Raw genomic sequence first — 25688 nt, forward strand, 5'->3', positions numbered from 1 at the left:
AGTGAGTCACTGGAGGTGGAACAAAGTCGTGGGTCTGTGTTGTTCCAAGTGTCTGGGTTTGATTTTTATTGTCCCTCAAGATGCTGCCACTGCCACATCCTGTTCCTTTACTCCTTTGAGGAACTGGTGGCTGGCTCCTGCTCTTGTCTCCATCGGGAAGTGTCCGTAGGAAGACCACATTTCGTGTCTCCTCAGGCAGCAGCTGGCCCCTAGCCATCAGCAATGTCCCTAGACCTCTGGCACCCCAGAAAGGGTAAAAATCAGGGTTGACAGCTCTTTGAAAAAAGCTTGGATTGCTTTTGGTTTTTTTTTCCCTGTGTTTTCTCATCTTCCATTTGGATCTGTTCATTCAAAAAATATTTGCTGTGCAGCTACAATAGTCCAGATTCTGATGTAGATGCTAGAGATAATACAGTGAACAAGACAGATAAAAAAAAATAGGGGCAAGGAGTGCATTTCCCTCTGAGAATCGGGGACATGGAAAAAAGAGCAGCCCTATCCTTTTTATGTCCTTCCTCTTTTTGTGCCTCTACAGAGGTTCCCAAAATGAAGTTCTGGATTTGTTATTTTTGTAAAGGCATGGTTGAGAAATTTCCAGAATGTATCTCATTTCTTTCAGTTGAAGGACTGAATTTTTCTCCCAAGTTGAGGCTTCAGGAGTAAAAAGACAGTGAAATGCCATGTTGCTAATATGTTCTAATTGTCTTAATTGATTATGTCACTAACATACTAGCAGAATGAATAGATTTCATACCTAGTGGGAGTGCCCACTGGGAAACCTCTTCCTCATGTGTCAGGGTACAGAATTTTTAATATGTTTTCATTTATCAAACACACGCTGTGTCCCTTCTATGTACTAGGGGCTGTGCTAAATGCTGGGATATAGAGATGCATCAGACATGGCCCCTGTCTCATAGACGTAAATAAAATTGTGCAAAAGAGAAATACAGGTACTATCGTGCAAGTGCATGTATGACACAGTGGGTTCCTCGATGAAAGAAGCAAACAATGATATGCCTGGAAGGTTGGGAAAAGCTTCCTGAAGGAGATAGTTCCTGAGCTGTAAGACTGAGTGTCAAGGAGACAGGGTTTAAGGAAGGAAAGGGCACAGAGAGGCTGCTTTTCAGCTCATGCACCACTCAGGCAGCCATTATTATTTCAAAATATTGAAATACTTCTATATCAATTGGCAAAGTGCCACTGTCTCAAGCCCTGTAAGTCTCCCCACCCTTGCCACCCCGGTATTTGCCCCAGGACACCCTCATGATCCAAAAACTAAAGGGCTAACGTCTCTGGTGTATCTGGGGCATTCCAGGACTTAGCGTGAGCACTGTGGCAGAGCGACCACTGTTCTAATCAGTATGCTCACGTCACACAGGTTAACGGACATTCTGAACGTCACTCCCAGGAGGGAGGTGTGTATCAGGCAGAAGCCACATCATGAGGAAGGCGTGACACACACAGAACTGCCAGGTGTTTGGCCTGGCTGAAGTCGGGGGAGGGCCATCATGAAAGAAGTGGGATGGGGGTTACAGAAGAAATTACGTATCTGGATTTTGTCCTACAAGCAATGGAGACTCCCTGAAAGAGTCTCAACAGGGAGTGACATTAGAGTTGATTTCAGAAAGGTCACTCTGGTCATTTTGCAGATGATGGCTTTGGAAAAGCAAAGGAAAAAGGAGACAGAACCTACAGGCAGGGAGGTGTTTAAGAGGCTATTGCAGCAATCTGAATAAAAAAATGTGGAGGACCCAATTTAAGGCAAGAAATTCTAACGATTAAAGTTGGTATTCCAGTATTCTTTGCCTTTAAGTTCTGTTCTCATTAAAGCCAAATCACAGGAAGGCAACACATCTGTAGCATGCTAGCTTAGTACCCAAAGGAAAAACCTTTCGTAACTCATTTTATGTCCTTTGCTGGGCTTTCCTTGAAGTTCAATGAAAAATAGCCACTGGAACAACTTTTCTATATTTTATGTGAAACTACACCTAAGAGAAAAAATTTTTAAAAATATTTTTAATGTTTATTTTTTGAGAGGGAGAGAGAGACAGAGAGAGAGAGAGACAGAGAGAGAAAATATGAGTGGGGGAGGGGCAGAAAGAGAGGGAGGCACAGAATCTGAAGCAGGCTCTAGGCTCTGAGCTGTCAGCACAAAGCCCGATGCGGGGCTTGAACTCATAAACCAGGAGATCATGACCTGAGCTGAAGTCAGATGCTTAACCAACTGAGCCACTCAGGTGCCCCTAGACATTTTTGATAGAAGGAAGTGCACATAAAAAAAAATTATTCCAAATACATAAGCCAGAAAAAAAATATGGACACTTTGAATTAATTTCTATTGTTTCCTTTTATCAGAAATGCACATTATATAACATAGTGCTTTCCCTTCTTGCCTTGGCAACCAGGAATCTCAGGATTAAACTCTTGGTTGAGGTTTCTGATCTAACAATCTCTCCAATCTTTTCATATGGTCTCTGGCCTCTCTTTCTATATTTAACAGTACTTGTGCTGTATTTAAAACTTGAAAGCCACTTGAAACCATTCTGGAAGCTGGTAGAATAGAAGTTAAAAAACAAAATACATATTTCCCTGATGTTCCCTGGTTAATAAAAGGCAAGACCTTTATGTTCTGATGTGACTGTGAGATCTGCAGGGAAAGGGCCTTCTTTCTTTTCTTCTTTTTTTAAATGTCTACTGCCTGTGTTTGGCTAATAGCAGATGTTCAAAAAACTGCTGAATTGGGCCGTTGACTTAGAAACAGCCACATGAGTACTTGTGACAAGCATTTGCCAAGTGTCATGATTCAATGAGATCTAACGCAAAAGGCAACTCCACTCACTGCCCATCATTCTTCCGTTATTAATATTTTTCTGAGTTTCTAAAGCTTTTGATTTCCTTGATGTCCTTTAATAAAAAGCAAATTCCCTGTGCAGGTATTAAATCCTAAAGGTGGAAGTCTGGACTTATTAGCTCTCACCTTAGCGTGAAAGCAAGGACTTTTCAGAGGTTTGATACAGGACAAATGTCTGCAGGGCAGAGGAACAGAGTGGAGGAGAGAAAAAGATCCAGGAGTGAAGAAAGTCAGCAGTGCCAAGATGGACAAGTGGAAGGCTTCGAAGACAAAGTTTACTGACTTCACAACCTTGACAATTAGTTTATCTTGATGAAGTTCTTTGGGAGAAAAAAGTATATTTTATCCCAATTTTTACACAACCCCTTCTATGATTTTGGAGATATTTACCATGAAGAGGTACAGAGCTACAGTTAATGCCTATCAATCTCCTTTATTACTTGTTTTAATGTAGAAATGCATCAGTCATTGATTCTGGTTTCTTGCTCTTGACTTTTGAATACACTTATTCTCCCAGAAACATTTGAGGAAAATAAGAAAGTACCAGTAAGATCTCTACATAAGAGGGAAGAGAAATACTCTTTTGAGGAGTGATGCACCATCTCTTTCTGTGTGTGTAATTTGTTGTGTTCCTAGAAAATCCACCTAGAAATTAAGGTAAAACTATTACCTTCATTCCAAATGTTTGTTTAATTCCTACTATATGCAAAGCATAGAAGCCTTACCTTGTACCCACAAAACTGCAAAATGCCTCCTTCCTGCACGTTCATAGTACCCTGAACCGAAATTTTTCATTTATTTGTCAGTCTCTACCATTAGACATGGAAGCTCCTATTACTTGACTTTATATCCACAGTGCCTAGGACAATACCCTTGTTACTTAATAAATGTTGCCGAATTGGGGTGCCTGGGTGGCTCAGTCGGTTGAGTGTCCGACTTCGGCTCAGGTCATGATCTCGCGGTTTGTGAGTTCCAGCCCCGCGTCGGGCTCTGTGCTGACAGCTCAGGGCCTGGAGCCTGTTTCAGATTCTGTGTCTCCCTCTCTTTCTGCCCCTCCCCACTCATGCTCTGTCTCTCTCTCTGTCAAAAACAAATAAACACAATATTTTTTTAAATAAAAAAATAAATAAATGTTGCCGAATTACACACCGTCCTCTATGGGATTTAACAGTCTGAATGGGGAGGCAGGACCTGTACAGATCTCAAAAGATGGTAATAATTCAAGGTAGCAAACACTAAGTATCCAGGGAAAATAGGGATAGTAGATATTCCTTTTTGGGGGGATTTATGTTCTATTGTTCCTTACTGAAAGAGTGAGCCCCATTCCTAAGGGGATCCAATGGGAAAATATCATGTTTTTAATTAATTAATTATTTTGAGAGAGAGAGAGAGGGACAGAGAGAGAGCGCGCACAAATGAGGGAGACGGGCAGACGGGAGAGAAAGAGAGAAACTTTAAGGTTCCAAGCTCATTGCAGAGGCCAATATGGGGCTTGATCCCATGACCCTGGGATCATGACCTGAGCCAAAATCAACAGTTAGATGCTCAACTGACGGAGCCACACAGGCGGCCCTAGAATACCGTGTTTTTAAAGTTCCAGCACACCTGAATTTGAATATAGACTCTGCCATTTACTAGATCTGTGACCTTGGGCAAGTTACTTAACTTCTCTGGGTTGTGGGTTAAATGGCAACACTGTCTATATTGTAAAAGTATTGTGAATATTAAATCATATCAGGTATGTAAAGCATCTAATACAGTGTCTGCTACAGAGCAAGTGACCAATTAATATTGGCACAGCATGAACAAATATTGATTGGTGGATGAACTTTTCTATATGTAAATCTGGGGTATTCTTCTGGGCACATTTTCTAACCTGTACACAGATAATTCTGCTGAGTCTATATATTTAGAGAATAGTTTTTTTAAAAAAAAATTATCCTAGGAGAGCCTAATGAGAGTAAAACAAACATATTACCAAGTTATTAACTACTGCTGCTGTTTATAATTAGCTCCTTATCAGGGTTAGTTATTTGCAGAATATGAGAATGACAGTAGCCTTTTAAATGACATTAAAAACCAGGTTTCCACTCAGAGAATCACAACAAAAGGCAATCAAACAGCTGGAGAAGTCCAAAGGATGGGGGTGAGAAGCACTGTTTGGGACGTCCATGGTACATGCGTAGCACACATATGAAAAACAAACAGCCCATCAACTTTTAAATTAATCACTGCCACAAGTATTTGCAAAGCTTTTTCATGTTGACTGAGTGCCGTTACACACAATGTCCCTTCCATCAGCAAACATTCAAAATCCTCAAAATGTATTAACACCCGAATGTGTTCACAATCTCATTCTTTCATTATAAATGTACTTTGGATTTCAAACTTTTTTCCCCCCCGAGGATCTGATACTACAGTGAACTAAGGGGAACATTTAAACGACATGAAAGATGAGGGGAGGATTTGGTGGTTGTATTTAGGGAATAACTGCTTCTTTAGCTGTCTTCGAGGTATTAGTAACGACTAAGCTGATTCTTTTTCTTTTCTCCCTTTCTTTCCTTCCTTCTTTCTTTCTTTCTTTCTTTCTTTCTTTCTTTCTTTCTTTCTTTCTTTCTTTCTTTCAGTAATGCTGGTTAAAATATATAAAGTCAAGGTGAGAAGGAATCTCTACCAAGGAAAATTTCTATAATTTGGCCATTGTTTTAAACTATAAAATTCTGGGGCTTGCTTTAAAGAAGAATATACCTTTGTGAAACATTTTTTTTTTTCTGCAAAGTACACAAACATTAAAGATCATTCTACACCATTCTTTTCTTTGTTGTCACAGTCCAGTGCTAAAGCCAATTTGTAAAAGAATACTGTGGGTTTAATGCCTAATCCCTTTCCTTCTGGTACCGGTTATCCAGAGACAACAGGGTCTTGCAAAATGCTTCGTTTTGATTTGGGCTTTGTGACCTCGAGGGGATCAAGAACCCTGGAATCATTATCTGGTTGTGCTCTTCCAGTTTTACTTTTTTAAAGGTCCCCTGATGCAACAGAATTTATAATCCAGCACCCCCACCCCTCCCTGTGCCATAGGACTGCATTCATTTTTACAACCTCACACCTAGATAGCAATGTCACAGGCAACTCCAGTAGCCTGGATTTTGAGGCCTTTGGGGGAAAAGGGAAGGGACTGAGATGTAATATCTACTGTGGGCATGGGGACTGGAACTGGTGTCACCAGTGTCAACATTTTGTCAAACAAGCCAAAACAGGTGCCCTTTACCCTGGCCAAGAGCTGTCCTTAATCTCCTGAGAACATGCTGTGTTCATCATGCATCTTTCTCTATGCTTTGCTCATGTCTTTACCCCACCCAGACCCCATTCCTTTTCCTTCCCATCTTGCCAACCCTAACCAACATTTATCACTGAACTCAAGTCTGTCTTTTTGAATAAAGCCTTAACTATTTTTAGCCTATGCCACACTGTGTGTGTGTGTATAGATGTTTCTTTCTCTTCCCAACGAGACTGAAAGTCTGACGGGGCTGAACACACTTCTCTAGTATCTTCTACCAGCAAACACACATTGCAAGTGCCTCTAGGCTCAAAATCAAGGTGTGTAACTAGGGAGAGCCACCAATCAAATTACCTGGTAGAGGACGTGCTGGGTAAAGACCTCCTCATCGCTCCTGGACTCATGCTGTAGTATGAAGAACTTTCCAAATCTGAGAGAGAAAAATTTGGGCCAGTTCCTGCAGCTATTGGTGCTAGGAAAAAAAAAAAAAAAGTTATGTTCTGTGAATAAATGATCAATGAGGACACATATCATTGTTGCATTTAACACATTTTATTTCTGAATTTCTTTGATAAGCTTATCCAAAATCATTAGTAATGAACTCTGACCTCCAAATATTGTTGACAACAAAAATCACCTATAACAGAAGGACTCTGTTTTATATTTTACCTTTTATCTTTTCTCTTTTTGTAATAATGGCAAACTGTCACCAAGACTGCAACATTCCTGGATGCTTTTAACAAAAACACCTCCATGTTTTGCTTTGAAACTTTTCTTGGATGACCAGCAAGAACATTCTCTGGACTTTCCTAATTTTGGCTGATCTTGATAAGCTTTCACTCATCAGCATTTTGGAATTAGTCCAGAACTACAAACTCAACTTTCTGGGTTTCCCATTGTCAATTTCCTGTGATGAAAAATGTGTGATTTCTCCTTACTCTGAATTGCCATGGCACCTACATATGCCATTACTTTAGTTGTCCCACCTTCTCCCTGGAGGCAGTGTCCTCTAACCATGGTTCCTGGGCTGCAGTTCTTAATAAAGTTTTACTGGAAGATGGTCACACCCATTTATTTACGTATTGTCTCTGCTTCTGCACTATGATAGCAGAGACAAGCAGCCACAACAGACACCATATGGCTCACAAACCAGAAAATATTTATGTAGAAGTTGCTGAGGTCTGATTTAAGGGATTGCTAAGGATAATTTTGACTATATGTGATTTTCAGAGCTGATCCTTAGGTGAGATGTGATTCTCTGTATTTTTTATGGTCTGGAGCCTCCAGACCACCTTGTTTACAGTAGCAGCTTAAATAAATATTTTTGAATGAATAAATAACATCTATCAATCTTCTAAAACAACTCTGTGCACAGCTAGTGGTACAACTATATTAGTACAAATATTCTCTTCTTTTGAAAGATTATGCAAAAGTGGGAGACACAGATTCATGTATTACTGTACTAAGACATTGGTTTGAGAGTTAAGACCAGGTAAGTGGATATATAAATAAATTAAACAGAGGCTAATATCCATAAGAAGAAGGGATAATTAGAAATATCATGAACCAAGGACTTTCATTGCCAAGAATGGTGCAGGGTAAGGAAGGCGCTTAGATGAAAGACATATCCCCAACCTGAAACAACTCTAGAGGGAAGGCTGGCGTGTTAATTTCAATACAGTGTGATAAGTCCTTTGCTCGAGTTATTCCTAAATTTATATGGCCACACAGAAATGGGTATCCAACCCAGCTGGGGAATAAGAAGTTCCAGGGGCAAAAAAGGCCTCAGAAAACATGATGCCTGAGAAGATGTTAAAAGGATAAGTGGGGCTCACCCAACTGAGAGGGATAGAGGCATGCTAGGTAGGGGGAACAGCATTTATAAAGGTAAGAGAACATAAAATGAATACTGGTTTTCTGATAACTTGGTGTGATAAAATTTATAATACATGGGAAAAAGAGGGGAAGGTTAAGGTCAGTTTACAAAGGCCCTGGTAGGGTTCTTTAAGGACAGTGGAGGTGAGTCCAGCACATTCCCTAGTTTATAAGCTATCAAAGCACTTTATCACACTCTACTAATTGGGGGCCATTGGGGTTATATTGCCAGCATCTAATATAATCCCTGACACCACGAGGCAGTCAGTAAGCATTGGTCAACTGGAACTGGTTGCTAGTTAAAGGAGAACCAGCAGAATGTGAGAATGCATCATCAGACTTGCCTTTATAACCTAGAAACATCATCCTGTGGTGAGGGTAGGCATGGGGGACAGGGCGGCAGTTGAAGAATATAATCAGTAAAACCATAGAGGCCAGCGGGGTCATTTAAAAACAACAAGGTGGCTGGGGCGCCTGGGTGGCGCAGTCGGTTAAGCGTCCGACTTCAGCCAGGTCACGATCTTGCGGTCCGTGAGTTCGAGCCCCGTGTCAGGCTCTGGGCTGATGGCTCGGAGCCTGGAGCCTGTTTCCGATTCTGTGTCTCCCTCTCTCTCTGCCCCTCCCCCGTTCATGCTCTGTCTCTCTCTGTCCCAAAAATAAATGAACGTTGAAAAAAAAATTAAAAAAAATAAAAACGACAAGGTGGGGATGGGTCTAAACTCAAGGGATGAGAAGAAGGAGCCTAGTATAAGTTATTTAGGAATTAGAATCAGGAAAATGTGTTAACTTCTTCAGTGTAGTAATAACGGAAAAGGGGGAATATGGGACGGTTCCCAGGATTACTACTTGGGCAACTGGGTGAAATGTAGTACTATAAGAGAACTATGTAATCAAGGAAAGCGGGGAAGGGATACAATAATATCTAAGAATAAACACTGAGTTGTTGGGTTAATAGCAATGGCTAGACCTTAATCACAACTATATTAAAACAGTCACTCCTAAGAAATAGAAAGCTCTAAAATTCACATATACTTTTCTGAAATTCAAACATATCTCTTAATGACAGGCTGTAATGGAGGAAAGGCCTTTAGTTCAAAGACGAATGGTTAGACTTGACAATAAGTGTAAACAGAGTTCCAATGAATAATTTTGCTAGCCATTCCCCAATTTGCCTTTATACTAAATTTATCTGCATAGTTTCCCCTTTTATTCCATAATATTTTATGTATGAAATAAGCTCTGGGGGTGGGGAGGAGACTACTCAAATACATCACCGCTCACCTCTCTTAGCAGCCTGACATATAACAGGTACTTATTAATGTTTGTGCCTCCGTGGAGCTTAAAGATCCACACGTCTCATTAACTAAAGAAGAGAGATGCAGCTGATCAGTGTCGAGGGTATGGATTTAGATTTTTCTTTCAAACTTGGGATGGGGCTCAGGCATCCGCCGAATGCAGCAGGTGCATCATGCCTGAGCACCGGCCACAGTGCGCAAGCCTCACTCCCAGTCTCGGAAGGAAAGATAAAGCAAGATGTGAGTGAGAGGCCTGGCTGGACTGAGAGAAGTCTGGGGCCCTCTGCCCAGTGGCGCTTACACTTAACATTCTATTTACCACATTCTACTCTGGAAAAAGGTCCTCTGCCTAGATTATCTTTTCAAAATGTCAAGGGAGCCAGAATAGGCGAAGAATGGAAGATACAGTGTAAATATAGTGTGCACACCTCTCAGAGAGACTTAAAAAAAAAAAACGAACCCACAGAAATGTTCCTTCGCTTGCCCATATATTGACTTCCTGTTAAAGCACTTAGCACAGTGTGTGTGATCTAGCAAACGGCATCAGGTGGACTGGCAGCGTTATGATGCTTCTCGAAGTGTCTACTGCAGTTATGGTGTGTAACTTCAGGGCCTGGAAAACTGGCTATGAGCGCCTGAAAAGTTTTATGACATCATTAGATTTCTGAAATGAGAATGGGTTTCACAACCTGGGTTACATCATCCTAATAAAGCACCAACCCAAACTCTGCGTTCTTCAGAACAGTCAGGTGAGGAAACATCCCCCGGGAGTGTCTGGGTGCATATGTCTCACATGAAGGTCAGCCGATTGGAATGCGATCAGATTCAGTGGTACGGTGACAGTTAAAGAGAAAGCCTCAGACCTGTGGGTAGGGGTTACCATTAAGTGTCCCTGCAGTGAGTTGGGTATTCTCAGTGCCTCTCAACTGGAGAATAGGAAGAGCCTTAGAGAGGTAACTAGGAGAGGTGGGCTTTCAGCCGGCTTTCCTGAGTACCTAGGGACCATTTTTCTTATACCTCACTCAATCCACAAATCAACCTTTTTTAGAGGACAGTACCTTTTCTACGAGAGAAAAACTAAGCCCTGAAATGAGGTTAACTTGCTTGCCATGGATCACAGAGAGGCAAGAAAGAGGGAGGTCCAGGATTAAAATTCTAGAATGTCTCACTGCGACACCCATTGCGTTTCCTATCATACTACACCCTGCCACTCATTTACAATATTTGCCTTAAACTTGAGATGATAAAAAGGTATACAGTGTCTCTGTCTCACAAGGTTTACAACAGAGCGGAATGATGAAATAATACTTGAACATCAAATTCAAGGCTGAATGTGATAAATCTCATAGGAGAAATGCAAAGGATGTGTTAGGAAAATTCAAAGGCATGATGGATCATATCGGCTCGCGGGATCAAAAAAAGATTCGATTTCAAGAAGCGTTGGACACTTACACTTAGGCTTCAAGGATGGCAGGATTTGAAGAGGCAGAGAAGAGAGTTTCTAGGCAAATGACAGAGTATGTGCGTACGTTTGGAGGCAGGAAGTACAGTTAGTGACCTGGGGGATCCACGACTGTTTGTGAGTAGGGAAATGATCATTGTTGAATTGAGAAACATTATACAGAATGCACAAAAGGGGACTAAGGTGGGGAAATCCATTGGAAAGTTGATGCAAGAGTTGTGGCAAGAGGGAATGGAGGCCTAAACCATGTTGCCAAGAAAGAAAATAGAATTTTCACAATGGATGTTTGTCACCTTGGTAAACAGGTACAAAAGATCAGTGTCCAGTTGTGCACAGTGAAAGGGCATACACAAGCATATGGATCATACCATTCTAACAAATATAAAATACCAATAAGATGTATGTAACACAATGCACTTCTTAGCTAATAATAGGAATAAGTCCTTTTTGCAAATTGGGGAACTAAAAGTTGTCAAGGGTTAAATGACTTGAACAATGTCTGCCTAGGATGTCATGCTGGGCTTCTGAAGCCAAAGACTAACAGCCTGCTGATATGTCACAGAGATTATGTAGCCACTGCCAATCAAGGGTGGGGATGATAAGGAAGGACTGGACCAACCACAACACTTTCTGTCTGTTCCATATAGCGTGAAACCTGATTTTGTTCCACTTGTACTCGACCCTAGGCTCTATCATTCTTAAATGATCTCATACATGACATTTTTTTTCCCTAGCCAGATTGAGTGCATTTTGAGGACCAGACATCCTAGGCCATAGAAAAAGTGCTGGTCTCGGCCTGGGTGAGACTGTCTAGAGTTTCAGCCTTGCCAACAACCACCCGTGTAGCTGAAGTCATTTAAACTTTTGGACCTCACAACTCTCATAATAATTATGTTAGAAATGCAAATTCACCAGCACTGCCATGGCCATAACCAGCACAATAACAAAGCCTAATGTTTATTAAGCATCGTTTACGGGCCAGATGCCGGTCTGAGCCCTTTAAGCACATCATCTCATTTAAACTCACAGCGCTCCTGGGAAAGAACTGAAGCACAAAGAGGTGAAGTAACGTTCCCTGGTCGTGAAGTCAGACGGTCCTACCAGAGGACCTTTAATCCTACAGATCCAATAGCCTTTTCCGTGTTCATAAACAGCTCTGCAGAGTCTTGTACGACAATCAATACAACACAACAGATGATGATCAATAAATATGTCCTGAATTAAGGGGAATCAGCAGTCACCCTCTCCATTTGCCCTCTGCGCCCCCCAACTTTACACAATGCAAAACGAAACTCAGAAATCCATAAATCTACACAGGAGCGTGAGGACTGGTTCCTTGACTTTCTTAAGTAGCACTGCAATGACTCACACCTGAAGTTTTTGTGGATTTTGTTTCATAGAGGAGTTTTTCTCAAAAGATTAACTTTTGGGAATCGTCTCATCGGATGTCATTTCTAAGCCCTTTGTCCCTCCTCCCCCCACCCCCTTCTTTCCTGTCACGAGTAGAATGCAGTCTTTGTGTCATTTTTTAATAAATGGTTTGCTATTAAGGAATCATTATAGTAATGTGGGCTATTGGAAGAAAGGGGTTACTTTAGTAGCCAACCCTCTTAATGACCTGCTCTTCTGTACACATTAGTAGTTGGATAAGGTTGTGGTTATTGAACTTCTGCCATCCACCAGAGACAATCTGCTCGGGCTTGCGTTGTTGGAAAAGAGAGGGTGATGGAAAAAAAAAATTCTATCCAAAATTTCAAGCTACTCTGCCTGGGGTATGACCGTACACTGAGTTTACAACTTGTTCAGCAGGAATCCGTGGGGAGCATTAACTGAGTGACTAGTGTGGCCAGCCTATTGCTAACGGCCCATAGTCTCTGAGATGCTGCCTCTTAGGGGATTCGACAAATTTCATGGAGCAGTTTTCATGTGTCAGGCGCTGTTCCAGATGCTTGAGATCCATCATTGGACAAGATATATAAGGCCCCCTGCCCTTGTGGGGCTTACATTTTAGAGATGAACGATCATAGCTGCCCCTTCCTCGAAATTCCATGGCAACTAAGGAATATGGACGCATGGCTGATAGGTAACCCTCAAAAAAGACTACCAGGATATAGTACTCCATTTTCAACGTATTAAATAAGTAGGAAAAAATAAGAGAGGTGTATTTCTCTCCAGATTGTGTAATCTTATGTACTCACTGGGACTTTGGGAACTTGTCTATTAAGGCTTGGGGGTAAAAAAAATTCCAACAACAAGCACACAGTTCTAGAGGCCCAGCACAATTTAGTGTTGTTTTGCATTCTAGTGGCAAAGATCTCATAAGACAGTCCATGTCACTGGCACAAAAGGAGTGAACATGGGAAAATGCTTGGTCTTCTTTCTATCAAAGGCACAGTTGTAAAATACACAATGCTATGCACACTCAAGCAAATCTGGAATCATCGTTAAAGGGAATTAACTTGGAAAGTAATTTATGGCAAGAAAATTCAACTCCTTTGTTATCTTCCTTTTACTGTAATATGCTTCCTGAACACTGCCTATGAGAGAGGGCTTTTAGAAAGAAAAAAAAAACACATAAGTATAGTAAAATTAACTCATTTTATCAATTTGTGCTGTTGGCCAGAGTTTCCTGACTGTGGCTATGAGGGGCTGTAAAACTGATGAATTTGCATGGAAAAAGAAACCAGTGTAAGTAATTTGTGTAAGAGGTAACACGGACATACACGGCTATAATTCAGACACCCTGCAGATAGCAGACCGCCGCAGTGTGAGCAGTTATGGGTTAGAAAAATGACCACACTGCAGTCAGTCTGACTTGAATGGAAATCAATCATAAAGGTACGTTCTCTGCAGCTTCTACGCCACAGTCTTCAGCAACTCTTCTGCCAAGCAGATTTCTGGTCTGTAAACCGCGTGCTGATCTCCTTTTCCTACCCTGCCTTTCTAAAAGGTCTGACCAAGGCAGGCTAGGAGTATGGTTTTCCAAAATGGAACATAAAAGAAAGGCACTGGACCAAAACAAGGATTTCCCTCTATGTGGAAATGAGCTTCCCTGCTATTATGAGATTTAAGCAAGGCTTTTTATGAAACGTAGTATTAGGTGCCAAAAGCGAGCAGAATGTTTTAACCCCGTCAACGGCATCTGCGGATGCAGACAGAGCACCGTTTTCACACATCCACATTTGTGGACACAAGTTAAGAAATATGTGGGTTTGTGGTGCCAGAAGGGGGAGGAGGAGGTGAACAGAGAAATTTTTATTTTGGAAAAAATGTTTCCTTCCCATTAAAACAAGAACAATTCTCTGATACCTTCTTCCTCCCTGCTCTGAATCTTGAAGATGGTTTATCTTTGATGATTGTGAATTCAGTTTGTGAAGTTAGTGTATTCAGTCACTTTATTGCCACGAAGGAAGCTTAGTCTTGGATTTCAAGAAACTTAGGTTATCTACTTTATAAATGAGGGAACTATTTCTACTCATTTCTGTATTCTCCTCAGCACACAGCATGAGATGCTTCATATATCACACATGCAACAAATGTTTGCTGAATTGAATGAAAATGATATGAGCTTATTAATAAAAAACAGCTAAGAACTAATATTTATTGATCGTTTATCATGTGCCAGGCTGATGTGCTATGTGTTTTTACCTAAATTATTATCTCACTTCAGCCTTGCAGTATCCCCACAGAACAAGTATTTGTTTATTCTCATTTACAAATGAGAAAATTAGCTGTAAGGTTAAGTAACGTGTTCAAGATCACACAGCTAGGTCAGTGAGCCTTAAATATCTCCAGATATCAGCCCAAAGAAACAGAAGTGAAACTTAACATTTCTACTCTGTCTTTCCTTCATCATCAGTAACTAGAGAGATAGATTCAACAAGATTTATATAGAAAAAAAGATCACCTATCAATTAAGTGGGAAACTTCTATCTCATCATCTTCCTTCTTTGCGTTTCCAGGGCTTTCCAGCTGGGAGTATCGGCCAGGGCTTCCCAGGATGGAGGGCCTGACACTGGTCGGGCAGAGCAATCCACAGTGGGGTTGGCAATGCTGACTGAGCTCCTGCATTAGTGGCTTCTGCCTTTGGGACTGAAATCGATTTTCTGCATTTTAGAGTATCATCTCATCTTAGCTTTTGGTTGAGGTCAAATGTGGTACCCGTTTAGTATCTGATACAGCCTCGGCCATGGGATTAAGTCTTCCCTGACAGGGGACGGATGTGATGGCCTAAGACGCCTTTCCACCACTGTGATCTATAACCAGGGAAGGGCTTCTAAACATAAGCCCCTTTACCAAGAGTGCACGGGGACTGTCTGACCATTAGCTGTTAGGAAACCAAACTATATCAACGGTCTCATCCCAACAACCTACAAATCCAGCTGTCTATACTAATAATTCTCAATATTTTCACTAAGAACTATTTTGTCCCCCTCCTCCATCCACTGGAAGATCCTGGGTGTTAATAGGTACTCCTATCAATCACAGACTGCATTAACTCAGTTCCCATGTCAGACTTAACATGTGGCTCTGCTGAGCGTGGGCTGTAGTGATCTCATCCTGGACGTGCCGATGGTGTCACCAACAAGAGTCTTTCTAATCAGCAGGTGTTAGCTAGGGAAATATATGCCAGCCAAAATCTCAATAATATTTGTGGTCTTATTGTGCTGGTAATGTAGAATTTCTGTCAGGCTTTTGAAAATCTCAAAAATACCTTTTAGTTTTCCAATGTTACCTATTGGATAGGAATATCTGCTCTTAAAAAAAAAATTGAGGCTTATGAGTTCATACGGAAAAGTTCATGAAAAAAATCACATTGCTGGTAATGACCTCAGGGTGCCCCTGTTCCTCACAGGGAATTTTTATGTCCATAATATATAAGAAAGCAAAATTCAAATACTATAGAATTGAATACTACTTAAAAAAAAACTGATTACAAATAACCACGGTGTGGCTAGTGACTTAAAAAGTTGTTAACGTGTCAGTGTTAGATTGAGAATTTTAAAACATCTTGCTACCCATTAGGATACCCTGGAAGAGAAATTTCCAGAATAACACAGAAGTATAGGTTGGGCTGAAAAGTTGAGGAATAAGAATTTTCTGGCTTCCTAAAGCAGATGAATTAGATCTCATATCGGCATGCTCTTATTCCATCAGAATTAGTAACTTGGAAGGGGTCATGGGAATGGTCCTTCTAATAAATGGACTTTTAGAACTTGAATCTAAAATAAGTCCTTTTTAATTTATACATGCACACAGAGCACATACAGACACACACACACACACACACACACACACACACACACACACACACACACGTTTTTGATAAATTTGCTGATAGTGTGATCCCCTAAAGGATCAGCTCTGAACACACACAGTAAAAGACCAGGGACAGAGGCTTCTTTCAATAATAACCATTGTAGTCACCACTGTTGAGCATCCAGGATATGCTAGACACCTGACATTCTCTCACTTAATCCTGAAAACACTCCTGAGAGGTGTTACTGCATTCAGATGCAGTCCTAGAACACAGCTGGTATAGAATGGATTTGCTGACTGAATAAATGATCGCTGACTAGGAGGAGAACATAGATGAGAGAGGGGGATCAGTAATGCCCAAAGTCATATAGTGGTAAATGGCAGGGTCAGATCCTCACTTCTATATCCTGGGCCATGATACCACGCTGCCATCTTAAATATGGATTTTATATAACGTATTATATCTAGAGAGCATAACCCACGAATTAGCTAGAAAAGATCAGAAATAGACGAACATATGATCAGAGATCACTATAACAAATTCATACATATGTCAAGGTGTTACGTGTTTTGGGGCGCCTGGGTGGCTCAGTTGGTTAAGCTCCTGACTTCAGCTCAGGACATGATTTCCCAGTTTGTAAGTTCAGGACCCGCACTGGGCTCGCTGCTGACAGCTCAGAGCCTGGAGCCTGCTTCAGATTCTGTGCCTCCTTCTCTCTCTGCCCCTCCCCAACTCACAGTCTGTCTGTCTCTGTCTCTCTCTCTCTCTCAAAACTAAATAAACAATTAAAAAAATATTGTTAAACGTTAAAAAAAGTGTTAATGTATTTTGCTTCTCTCTGAGTCAAATGTTTAAAATGAGAATGCTCACAGTCTGGTCACTTTAGCAAGAGCTTCAGCTAAGAACCAAAAACATAGGGTCCCCAAGATCCTGCCATGAGAACTCTCTAACAGCTTTAACCAGGAAGGTTGTAGGGATAGGAGTGTCACAGAAAAAACTGGACTTTCAAGCATAGCATTATCTAATGGATGTGCTGATGTCATAAGCCTCTTGTAACCATAGTTTTTTTTTTATGTTTATTTATCTATTTTGAGAGAGAAAGAGAGAGCAGGGGAGGGGGAGAGAGAGGGAGAGAGAGAATCCCAAGCAGGCTCTGCACTACCAACGCAGAGCCCGATGCAGGGCTCCAACTCACAAACCGTGAGATCATGACCTGAGCCGAAATCGAGTCAGACACTTAACCGACTGAGCCACCCACGCGCCCCTCTAACCAGTTTCAAAATCAGTGGAATGGTGGGCATAATGCCACTGACAGGGCCACATCGAACACAAGGTATCTTGTACATTTCAATTTGTGGTAAGGATGGGGACACCTCTCACTTTGTGTGGCTCTTGCTCTGCTCGATGAGAACAGAATGGGAAAAATCACGTGTGGCCCCCCCTACTGTGAGCTAGGATTCGAAAGAAAGAGTTTGATGAAAATTTCTATTACTGCCAGTCTAGTCCATTGGCCGCTGGCTTTGCTGTCCAAATAGTCACCCCAAATATGTCAAGAAAATTAAGAGAAAAAAATTATACAACAAAACTGAACTAATTCAATTTCGGTATTTATTTTGAAAATGTATTGAATTAGAGTAGAGGAAACCTGCTAAATGAAGCCAGCCAGACTGATATTTTCCTTCCTAACAGTATGGTAATATTTATTATTTTGTATCTCCATGAGGGGCTGATTAAAACTAGAAAACATTTGCAATGTCATAATATATTCAGAATAAGGTGGCTTAGGGAAGCAAAATGAAAACATATACAGGGCCAGTCAGTATTTTCTATTCCAGAACTTAACAGACTTTCCTTAAAAACTGCATTTTAGCGACAGGCATTATGATTTTTTAAAGGGTCGCCCACCCTTTCGTCTGCGGCACACCGTACCTTCAATGTGGAAGAGGTGCCATTGACTTCTACAGATAGAAAATGTGTGATGTTCATTTTAAAATTACTAGTAGAGCCTGCTATTGACCATCTAATTATGCCGAGTTCCATTTATAAACATAGCTAACCACTAAGTTTATGGAGACTTTTTGTGCCGCTTTAATAGGATATTGATCGAGAGCATAGTTTGAGTGGACTGCCATTGAATTGTGTAATGGCAAACAAAAGGCAAGGTCACAGCCACTGTTCATGCTAGGGCTGAAGTCTATTTTTTATTATAATCTTTTTGTTTCTTCCTTTAATGCTTACACCCAAATGGCTTCTTTGGAAAGAAGGGCTTGCTTAAGAACATGAATTTTAAAATTAATGCCCATGCAATGATCATAGCCAACAGGCCACTTGTTCAGAAAAGAAAGTTTCAACTCTCTTCTCCTCTAACAAGGATCTAAAATCTTGCAACTACTTAAATGGCACCCCCCAAGGCCTGGACGTCTGGAATCCCTCATCCTATACCGATTTCCTCACGCGTCCTTCTTCGCAAGAACATTTTGTAATTTCCAAGTTTGGGCTTGTTCGTATCAAAGAGCTGCATTTTCATACGGCACCTTGGAGCTGAGTTAATTCTGCTGTACGAGTTCCATCGTGTCAGGTTAGAATACTGCCAGTTGTTCTTACTGCATTGCTGGCCAGAAAATCCGCGCCTGTGGATATGGGTTCTCAGAGACACACAAAGGACCTAGAGACTTCAAAAAGAAGTTGAAAAGGGAACTGCACCTCGGATTCCAGTGATGATTCTCGTGTGAGAATACAGAAAGAGTGCACATGCAGAAGGCAGCAAACAGCCACTAGGGTGCTACCTCATGCCAGGCTGAGGCATATGCCTGGCTCCGTTCACTCCCCCTCTCCATTGACAAACAAGTCGGGAGTCCTGTAGCCACCCAGCAGCCGGGCTTTGTGGTAGAGCCAGGACAATTCAGCTGCCGGATTTCATAGATTATGCAGCAGCGTGATAGGAACCAAAAATTCGGTCTGGGTAACTGAGAGTGGTTTTTACACCCAAAGGCGATGCTAAGGCTGGCCACAGTGTACTGGGAACCCTGGCTCTTCCAAATTCCAGGGCCGTGAAGTCATTCCTAGCCACGAAGTTTACTTAACCCTTGCAGCCTGCTCGGGTGTACAAACCACGGCTGGAAAATGAGACCCCGCCAGGCCAGAGTCACAATGGCCTGTGTGTATTTGTGGTTTTCCTCTTTCCCCACGAAGTAGTTACGGATTCAGAGCCACCCCCACCAACTTCAAAGTAGAAGAGTCAGCACTTTAGAAGGAAATGGGCAGAAGCAGTGGATTTTTCGGGAGGATTTTCTGGGTTCACACCAGGAAGGGTATTTGACCGCCTCAAAGCACACCCTTGGAGGAGAACACCCGTGCAAAATAAACAAGAGCGGGTGCTGACCGAGTCGGCCATCAAAGTGGGGTCATTTAGCAGCTAGCCGAGTGCACGCTCTTGGTGGCAGCTTCATGGGAAAGAGACCCATCTGAAAAACGCTTCTCGAGGGCTTTGTTTGAAAATGCAGCATCACGCAAGAACCATTTCAACAGATGGTTCCTGTCCTTTTCCTCACAGTGTTCGGCTGAAACAACTTTAGTGATTCTGAACTGCGTTGTTAGCACTTGGAAACCCCCCTCCCTCAGAGCAGAGAAGACCTCTCTCTGCCTCTGGCACAGTGTCTCGCGATCTGTATTCCCCCTTCCCGACCCTCTCCTGGAACAAAGTAATAAATTACTCGAACGACTTTCAGATGGCCCTGTCACAAGGAGGACCACATATATACATCTACTTTTATGCTGTGGTACTTCCTTTGCTGCTAAGAGAAACAGAATCTCCTTTCTTGCCTTTCGTGGACTCGACATAATACAAAAACTGAAAGGGTAGGTGGGTAGGCGGGAGGCGAGGGTGAGAGGGGAATTAGTGAGAGACCACAGCGGGAGCCCCTGATTCTAACAGCTCCATGCATCTGATCACTATAATCTAATGTCAAGCAACCTCGCTGCCTGACCCTCACCTCTGAATGTGTGAAGCTAAACCAGCAGCTTTTCTCTTGAGTTTCTCTGCCATTGCCACCCTGTAGTAACACGATTATAAACAACAAACTTAGCACGCGGTTATTTCAGTGAATCCTCAGGAGGAAATGCTGAAATAGCACCTCCCTCCTCTGTTAAATTTAAAAGGAGGAAAACGAGAAACAGAAACTAACTGGAAACCTGAGGAAAGTAAATATTTACATCAGCAGATTTTAACATTGAATACTAAAGATTCAGGAGGAGGGAAATTTTTCGAACTGAGGCCACCACCAGTTTGACATTTCCAGGCCACATATGTGGTCATAAGTGTGATGGGGGGAACTGGGTGGGGCTGAGATCAGTAAGAGGGGGTTAAGAAGAAACGTGCAGCAGAGTGGAAGAAATTCTAAGACTCTGAGGCTATTAAAAACATCCAGTTAAAGGCTGAACTATTCACAGAATGAGTAGTAATTTTGGAGACTTGGGGAGATGACCGGCTGGAGGGCAGGTGATTTTTCGGGAAGTGAGACTGTTCTGTATGACATTGCAATAAAAGATACATTTGTCAACACGCGGAATCTAGAACACAAAGAACTGAACCCTTATGTCAACTATGGACTTCTGTTAACAATAACGGGTCAATATCAGTTCCTCCCTTGTAACAAATGTACCACATGAACAACAGATGTTAATATATACAGGAAACTATTTGGGGAGGTGTAAATATTAAAATTCTGTACTTTTCACTAACCTAAAGCTGTGAACCTAAAATTGCTGTAAAAATAAAGCCTATTCATTAAAAAAAAATATCAGAACTGAAAACCAATCTGGGGAAAAAAGTTTAATTAAGTGTTTGAGTTTACATGAAAGTAGCTTCAACCTTTTTTTTAATGCACAGATTAACAAGCTAAAAGTTTATCAACTCTAACAAGAAATGGTTTTTTAATAAAAACACAGAATCCAAAGATTCCGTAGCTCTCTAATGCAGTTACAGGAGAGGTCACGACAAAAATGTCTGCAGTCAGTTAGCTGAGCACAGCAAAGTCAAAAGAGCAAGTTTCTTAACCTCTTTGAGCATCATCATCTTCTTCAACTATAAAAAGGACAATAATAGCAACCATGGAAGGACTGAACGAGATGATGTTTACAAAGTGCCTAGCACAATGCCTGGTACATAGTGTATGCTTGGTAAATACTAGCTACCGTAATTTTTCATGTTAGTGTTGCATCATGTTCCTAACCGGGCTAACATGATGCATTTAATCAACTTCTGTGCCAGTTAGCTTATTTCTATTTCAAGGCTGTAGAACGCACCCCAGCCCTGCTCATTTGTAAAAAGTGCCCACTGCACCTCTAACATGGACCCTTAGCTCTTCCAGCTCAGGGAAGGGGGCAGTGCTGTAAGGAATGGTGAAGGGTTTTGACTCATCATGTGGCTCGAGTGTTAAGTCTTTCAGAAAGGTGTGTGGGTGAGGCAACCTGAGCTGGGGGTGGGTCCGTAACCCCAGCAGCCAAGGCAATCTTGTGACATATACCCTGACAAACCTGGATTACAGATCTGCAAGAGGGAGGGGGGCTCTGGACAGCAGTTTGGCTTGAAGCCATGAGTTAGCTGACACAGCCCAGTCCCACTCTTGCCAAACAGTTTTAGTCAGCACGAGGCCATGTGTGAGTGAGTCCTACAGCGATTACACAGCAGTGTGCAGAATCGAAAAGCATTCAAGAGCTGAAGGACGCTCATGATGCCGGGCATCAGCAACATAACCCCCTAAATGGGGACAGGAAACAAAACCAGGTCCCTCTGCAAATTCAATCTGTGGTCTGCCCATACCCTCTGGCAGTCTTGAAGGCAGGTTTAGAATTCACTTGGCAACCATGCTATGTAGACTGAATAGAGGGCTAATCTAGCTTGGAACTGATAGGCCTTGGGATAGAAGACCTTAAAGGGGCATACAGAAAACGGAAGGGGGACAAGATGCGGGGACGGTCTTGAGCAGCGCGGGCCTTCTCATACAACATCCAGGCCTTGGGACACTGATGGTAATGAAGACCAAATGTAAGCATTACAGCAGCCAGGGTAGAATAAAAAGGTCAAGTGCTCCAATCCTAGAGTTAAGTAAGGGCTCAAGGAATGTATTTACCTGGAATGCCATTACAATAATTACCCTCTGAAAGGCATATATTCTACATTACTATTATTATTACAGTTATAAGAAAATGTGGGATAGCGGTCCTTTTTAAGTCTTACAAAGTGAAAAACAATTTTATTCAAAAAAAACTTTTTTTTAATGTTTACTTATTTTTGAGAGACAGAGAGTGAGCAGGGGAGGGGCAGAGAGAGAGAGGGAGACACAGAACCCGAAGCAGGCTCCAGGCTCTGGGCTGCCAGCACAGAGCCTGACACGGGGTCTGAACCCACGAACTGTGAGATCATGACGTGAGCCGAAGTCAGACGTCTAACTGACTGAGCCACCCAGTGCCCCAGTGAAAAACAGTTTAAAAAAATTGCATTATTTATCCATGGCAAATGACTGGCTAGTCAGCTGTGCTAGGCACATATCCTCCAACCTAATCTAGTCTCTTCCTCACCAGTTGATACTTGAAGCATACTTGATAACATGGAAGCAACGTCTCCATTCCAACTCATACCCTCACTGCTCCTAACACCTCGTTCCCTATGGTTCCACCTCCCTAACACCAGAACACCCCCAGGATCAACTGAGGGTCCCAACTGCCAGAATTCTCATCCACAAAGTTACCTTTCCCCTAGTCTCCCTGTCTAGTCTCACATTGTACACTTTCTCAAGTTCCTTTGGGCCCATGCAAGAGTACACATCTGTAAGACACAGACTTAGCTTTAACTATTTGCCCACTATTTGACTTTGGTGAATGACTTAAATAGACCCCCAATTTAACTCATTTGTGAAAATGAGTGTAAGTACTTACCTAACAAGTTTATGGCAAAGATTAATTTATATAACACACATGAAAACACAGCGTCTGGCAGATAGTGACTGCTCAACAGTCATTGGATTTTTTTTTTTTATCTATCCCTCAAACTCCACATCCTCTGCCCCCACGTCTTACATCCCACTTTCTGGATTCTTCACAGCCTTCCAGCATTAAGAAATAAGAGGAGAGAGAATCTGAGCTTGTGCGATTGGGATGGCGTGGCTTGCGTGACCCGACATCTTGTCAGAGATTGACTGGTTTACTCGGTCAAATTTGCAAGACTGTAATGAAGTGAATGGGGGGTATGGACTTGAAATGAAAATATTTATTTTTACTCCACCTCATTCCACAAAGGATTTGATGCAGTTCAAAACCAATGTTGACATTGTAAATTTTATCTATAGGCAGTATTTTGAAGTAGGAGGGGAATAAAAAGTAAAATTGTAACATTTGATATTTAAATTTTCCTCTTGTTATTGCCACCTATGACACTATAGTCATTGTAGGTATGCATTTAAATAAAAACAAAGGGATGTTTTTTGAGGGAAGGCAACAGTGTGTGTGTGTGTATGACTGACAGAGACAGAGAGACTGAGGGAGAGATATCTTCTCCTTGGACTGTCTGGATTATGTCATAGCAAAAATATAATCAATGACCCTTTTGATCAATGGAACAGGGTGGTGACAGGTACTCTTAATTCATTGTTGTTGGTGATTATTGACAACCGGGTAATGATCATGCTGTACTGTCACTCATGCTGAGGGCATTAGCATTCTTTAAAGGTCAAAAACAAATTCTTTTAAAATGCAGAATTTCTTAGAAATCAGGGAAGACTCAGAAAATTTTTTTAACCAGGTTCACACTATAAAGTAGGGAATATGTGAGACAGTCAGGATTTCAGTTCTTTCCCTATGTCTCACATTAAAATGATATTTAATTTTTCCTGATTTAAATTCTTGGCTGTCAAATAAACTGCGTGGCGAAATTCTTCCAATGGGTGAATGAAAAAGGGATTCTGAAAGCTATTTATGTCTCTAGGAGGCCCAGGCAGAAAGTAAGCACAAACCCAAGGCAAATGTGTACCAAATCAAAGCAAAATTATACTTACTCTGTGACACTCTTACTAGCTCAGTCACACTAAAAACACCTGATGTGACAAAACTGTCCTGGAAGCCCAAATGTCCTGGGGAAACAAAAACAAAAGAAACAGTGTCATAAATAGAAGACATTTGACAAGAGAATTCTAAATATTAGTTTCATTGTGATTAAAAAAGGCAAGGTCTAATTTCATATTCTGCTCTACTTTGAGTTTACGTGGGAGGGTACAGTCACTTCGTTATATAGATGGTTTTTTGGTTTGAATCTGGGGGTCATGGAAAGCTATGACACAACTGGGTGATTTTTGAAATGGTCAAAAAAAAAAACAACAGGAAATATGAAACAAAAGAAGATTTAAAATAAATGGTTACCTTGGCTGATCTCTGAGACCTTCACAGCTGGGATGAAAACAGCCTACCTATGAATCAGCCGGGATACCTAAGTTCCATACCAGTTTTTAAACATTATTCTCTAAAGAAACATATGATCAGCATTAGCTATCCATTCATTCAAATCAAATAAGATTTAAGGATGTTCTCTTCATTTTTAGAGGCACCACAGGGTGAATCTTTAAAAAGCCATTGTAGAAAAAGCAAACCCCAACCCTTGAAACGTGAAAACAAAGACTTCTGAGCACAAACAAAAGAGTTTTTTCATGAGTGGGTGGGTTGAGTCTTTTTTCTTTTTTTTAGAAAAGATAATAAATCAATGGTTCGAAATGGCAATCTTTGAATTTGCATCTGTTTTATTTTTGCTGGATATAATTAATTCCTTTAACATATCTATTACATCTCTTATCAGCTGCTTATTTATTTTTATGGTGCATTTAGGAATATAAAACTTATAAATAGCAAGGAATCCATAATTTATGATATGTTGTTTCTTTCTCTGCCTCTCAAGTTTTCTGATTTGGAGTCTCACATAGGTAAAATCTAGCTGAGATCTGTCTATAGGGTTAGCATAATCACCTGCTTTAAAATTAGGGCCAAACGAGAAGTTGGCCAAAGGGATTTTGAAAAACTTTCCTTTCTTATTAGAAACATACCTTAAGAAATGCAACATAAGAAACACTGAATACATAACAGTCCATATATAAGATTTACTGATAAAAAATAGATTTTACCCACTACTAAGCAGAAGCAAATTTACCTGTGGTATGGTTTATACACCAATAAATTCATTAAATGTCACACACATAAACACATGCAACAAATCACTATGTTTGGAGAATTATAAAGGTATGTACAAATTATTCTTTTTCTTTTGGTTGCATTAGAATTAGAAAGATATTTTTGTTTTTGCTGAGTTTAAAATTTTTTTCAGTTAATTTTTGTATCAAACATAATCTATGATATTTCAGATAAAACAGCTCTAATTTTTAGAATGTGCAGTAGCTACATACAAATTGTGTTTTAAAGTAAATGGGCAAACTTTCACTTGAAGATGTGCTTAAGAAATTTCAACTCTCAAAACAACTCCCACCCAGGTCTTTGATTGACTTTTATTTGGTAAGCACCTGAGGTGTTGTCTCTTGGATTAGGATAATTGAGAAGTAAAAATAAGCAAATAAGTCAAAATTCTCTAAACTGGTCTTGGCAAAACAGACTATAACATCTCTTTCTAT

At 41.1% G+C, this 25688-nt stretch overlaps 1 protein-coding gene across 2 annotated transcripts in view; it reads right to left on the minus strand.

The window, feature by feature from the left end:
- Positions 1 to 25688, minus strand: part of NFIA (nuclear factor I A) — a 367160-nt gene that overhangs the window by 100769 nt on the left and 240703 nt on the right. For both annotated transcript variants that reach the window (XM_047083781.1, XM_047083780.1), the window contains exons 4-5: positions 24075 to 24149; positions 6486 to 6603 (exon numbers count right to left, since the gene is read on the minus strand). In XM_047083781.1, the coding sequence (XP_046939737.1) occupies positions 6486 to 6603; positions 24075 to 24149 (193 nt within the window). The remainder of the gene's footprint in view (positions 1 to 6485; positions 6604 to 24074; positions 24150 to 25688) is intronic.

This window comes from Lynx rufus, unplaced genomic scaffold, assembly GCF_022079265.1.
Source record: "Lynx rufus isolate CCGP_SWC_20201006 ecotype Redwood Valley unplaced genomic scaffold, mLynRuf1.p SCAF_2, whole genome shotgun sequence".
NCBI classification, from domain to species: domain Eukaryota; kingdom Metazoa; phylum Chordata; class Mammalia; order Carnivora; family Felidae; genus Lynx; species Lynx rufus.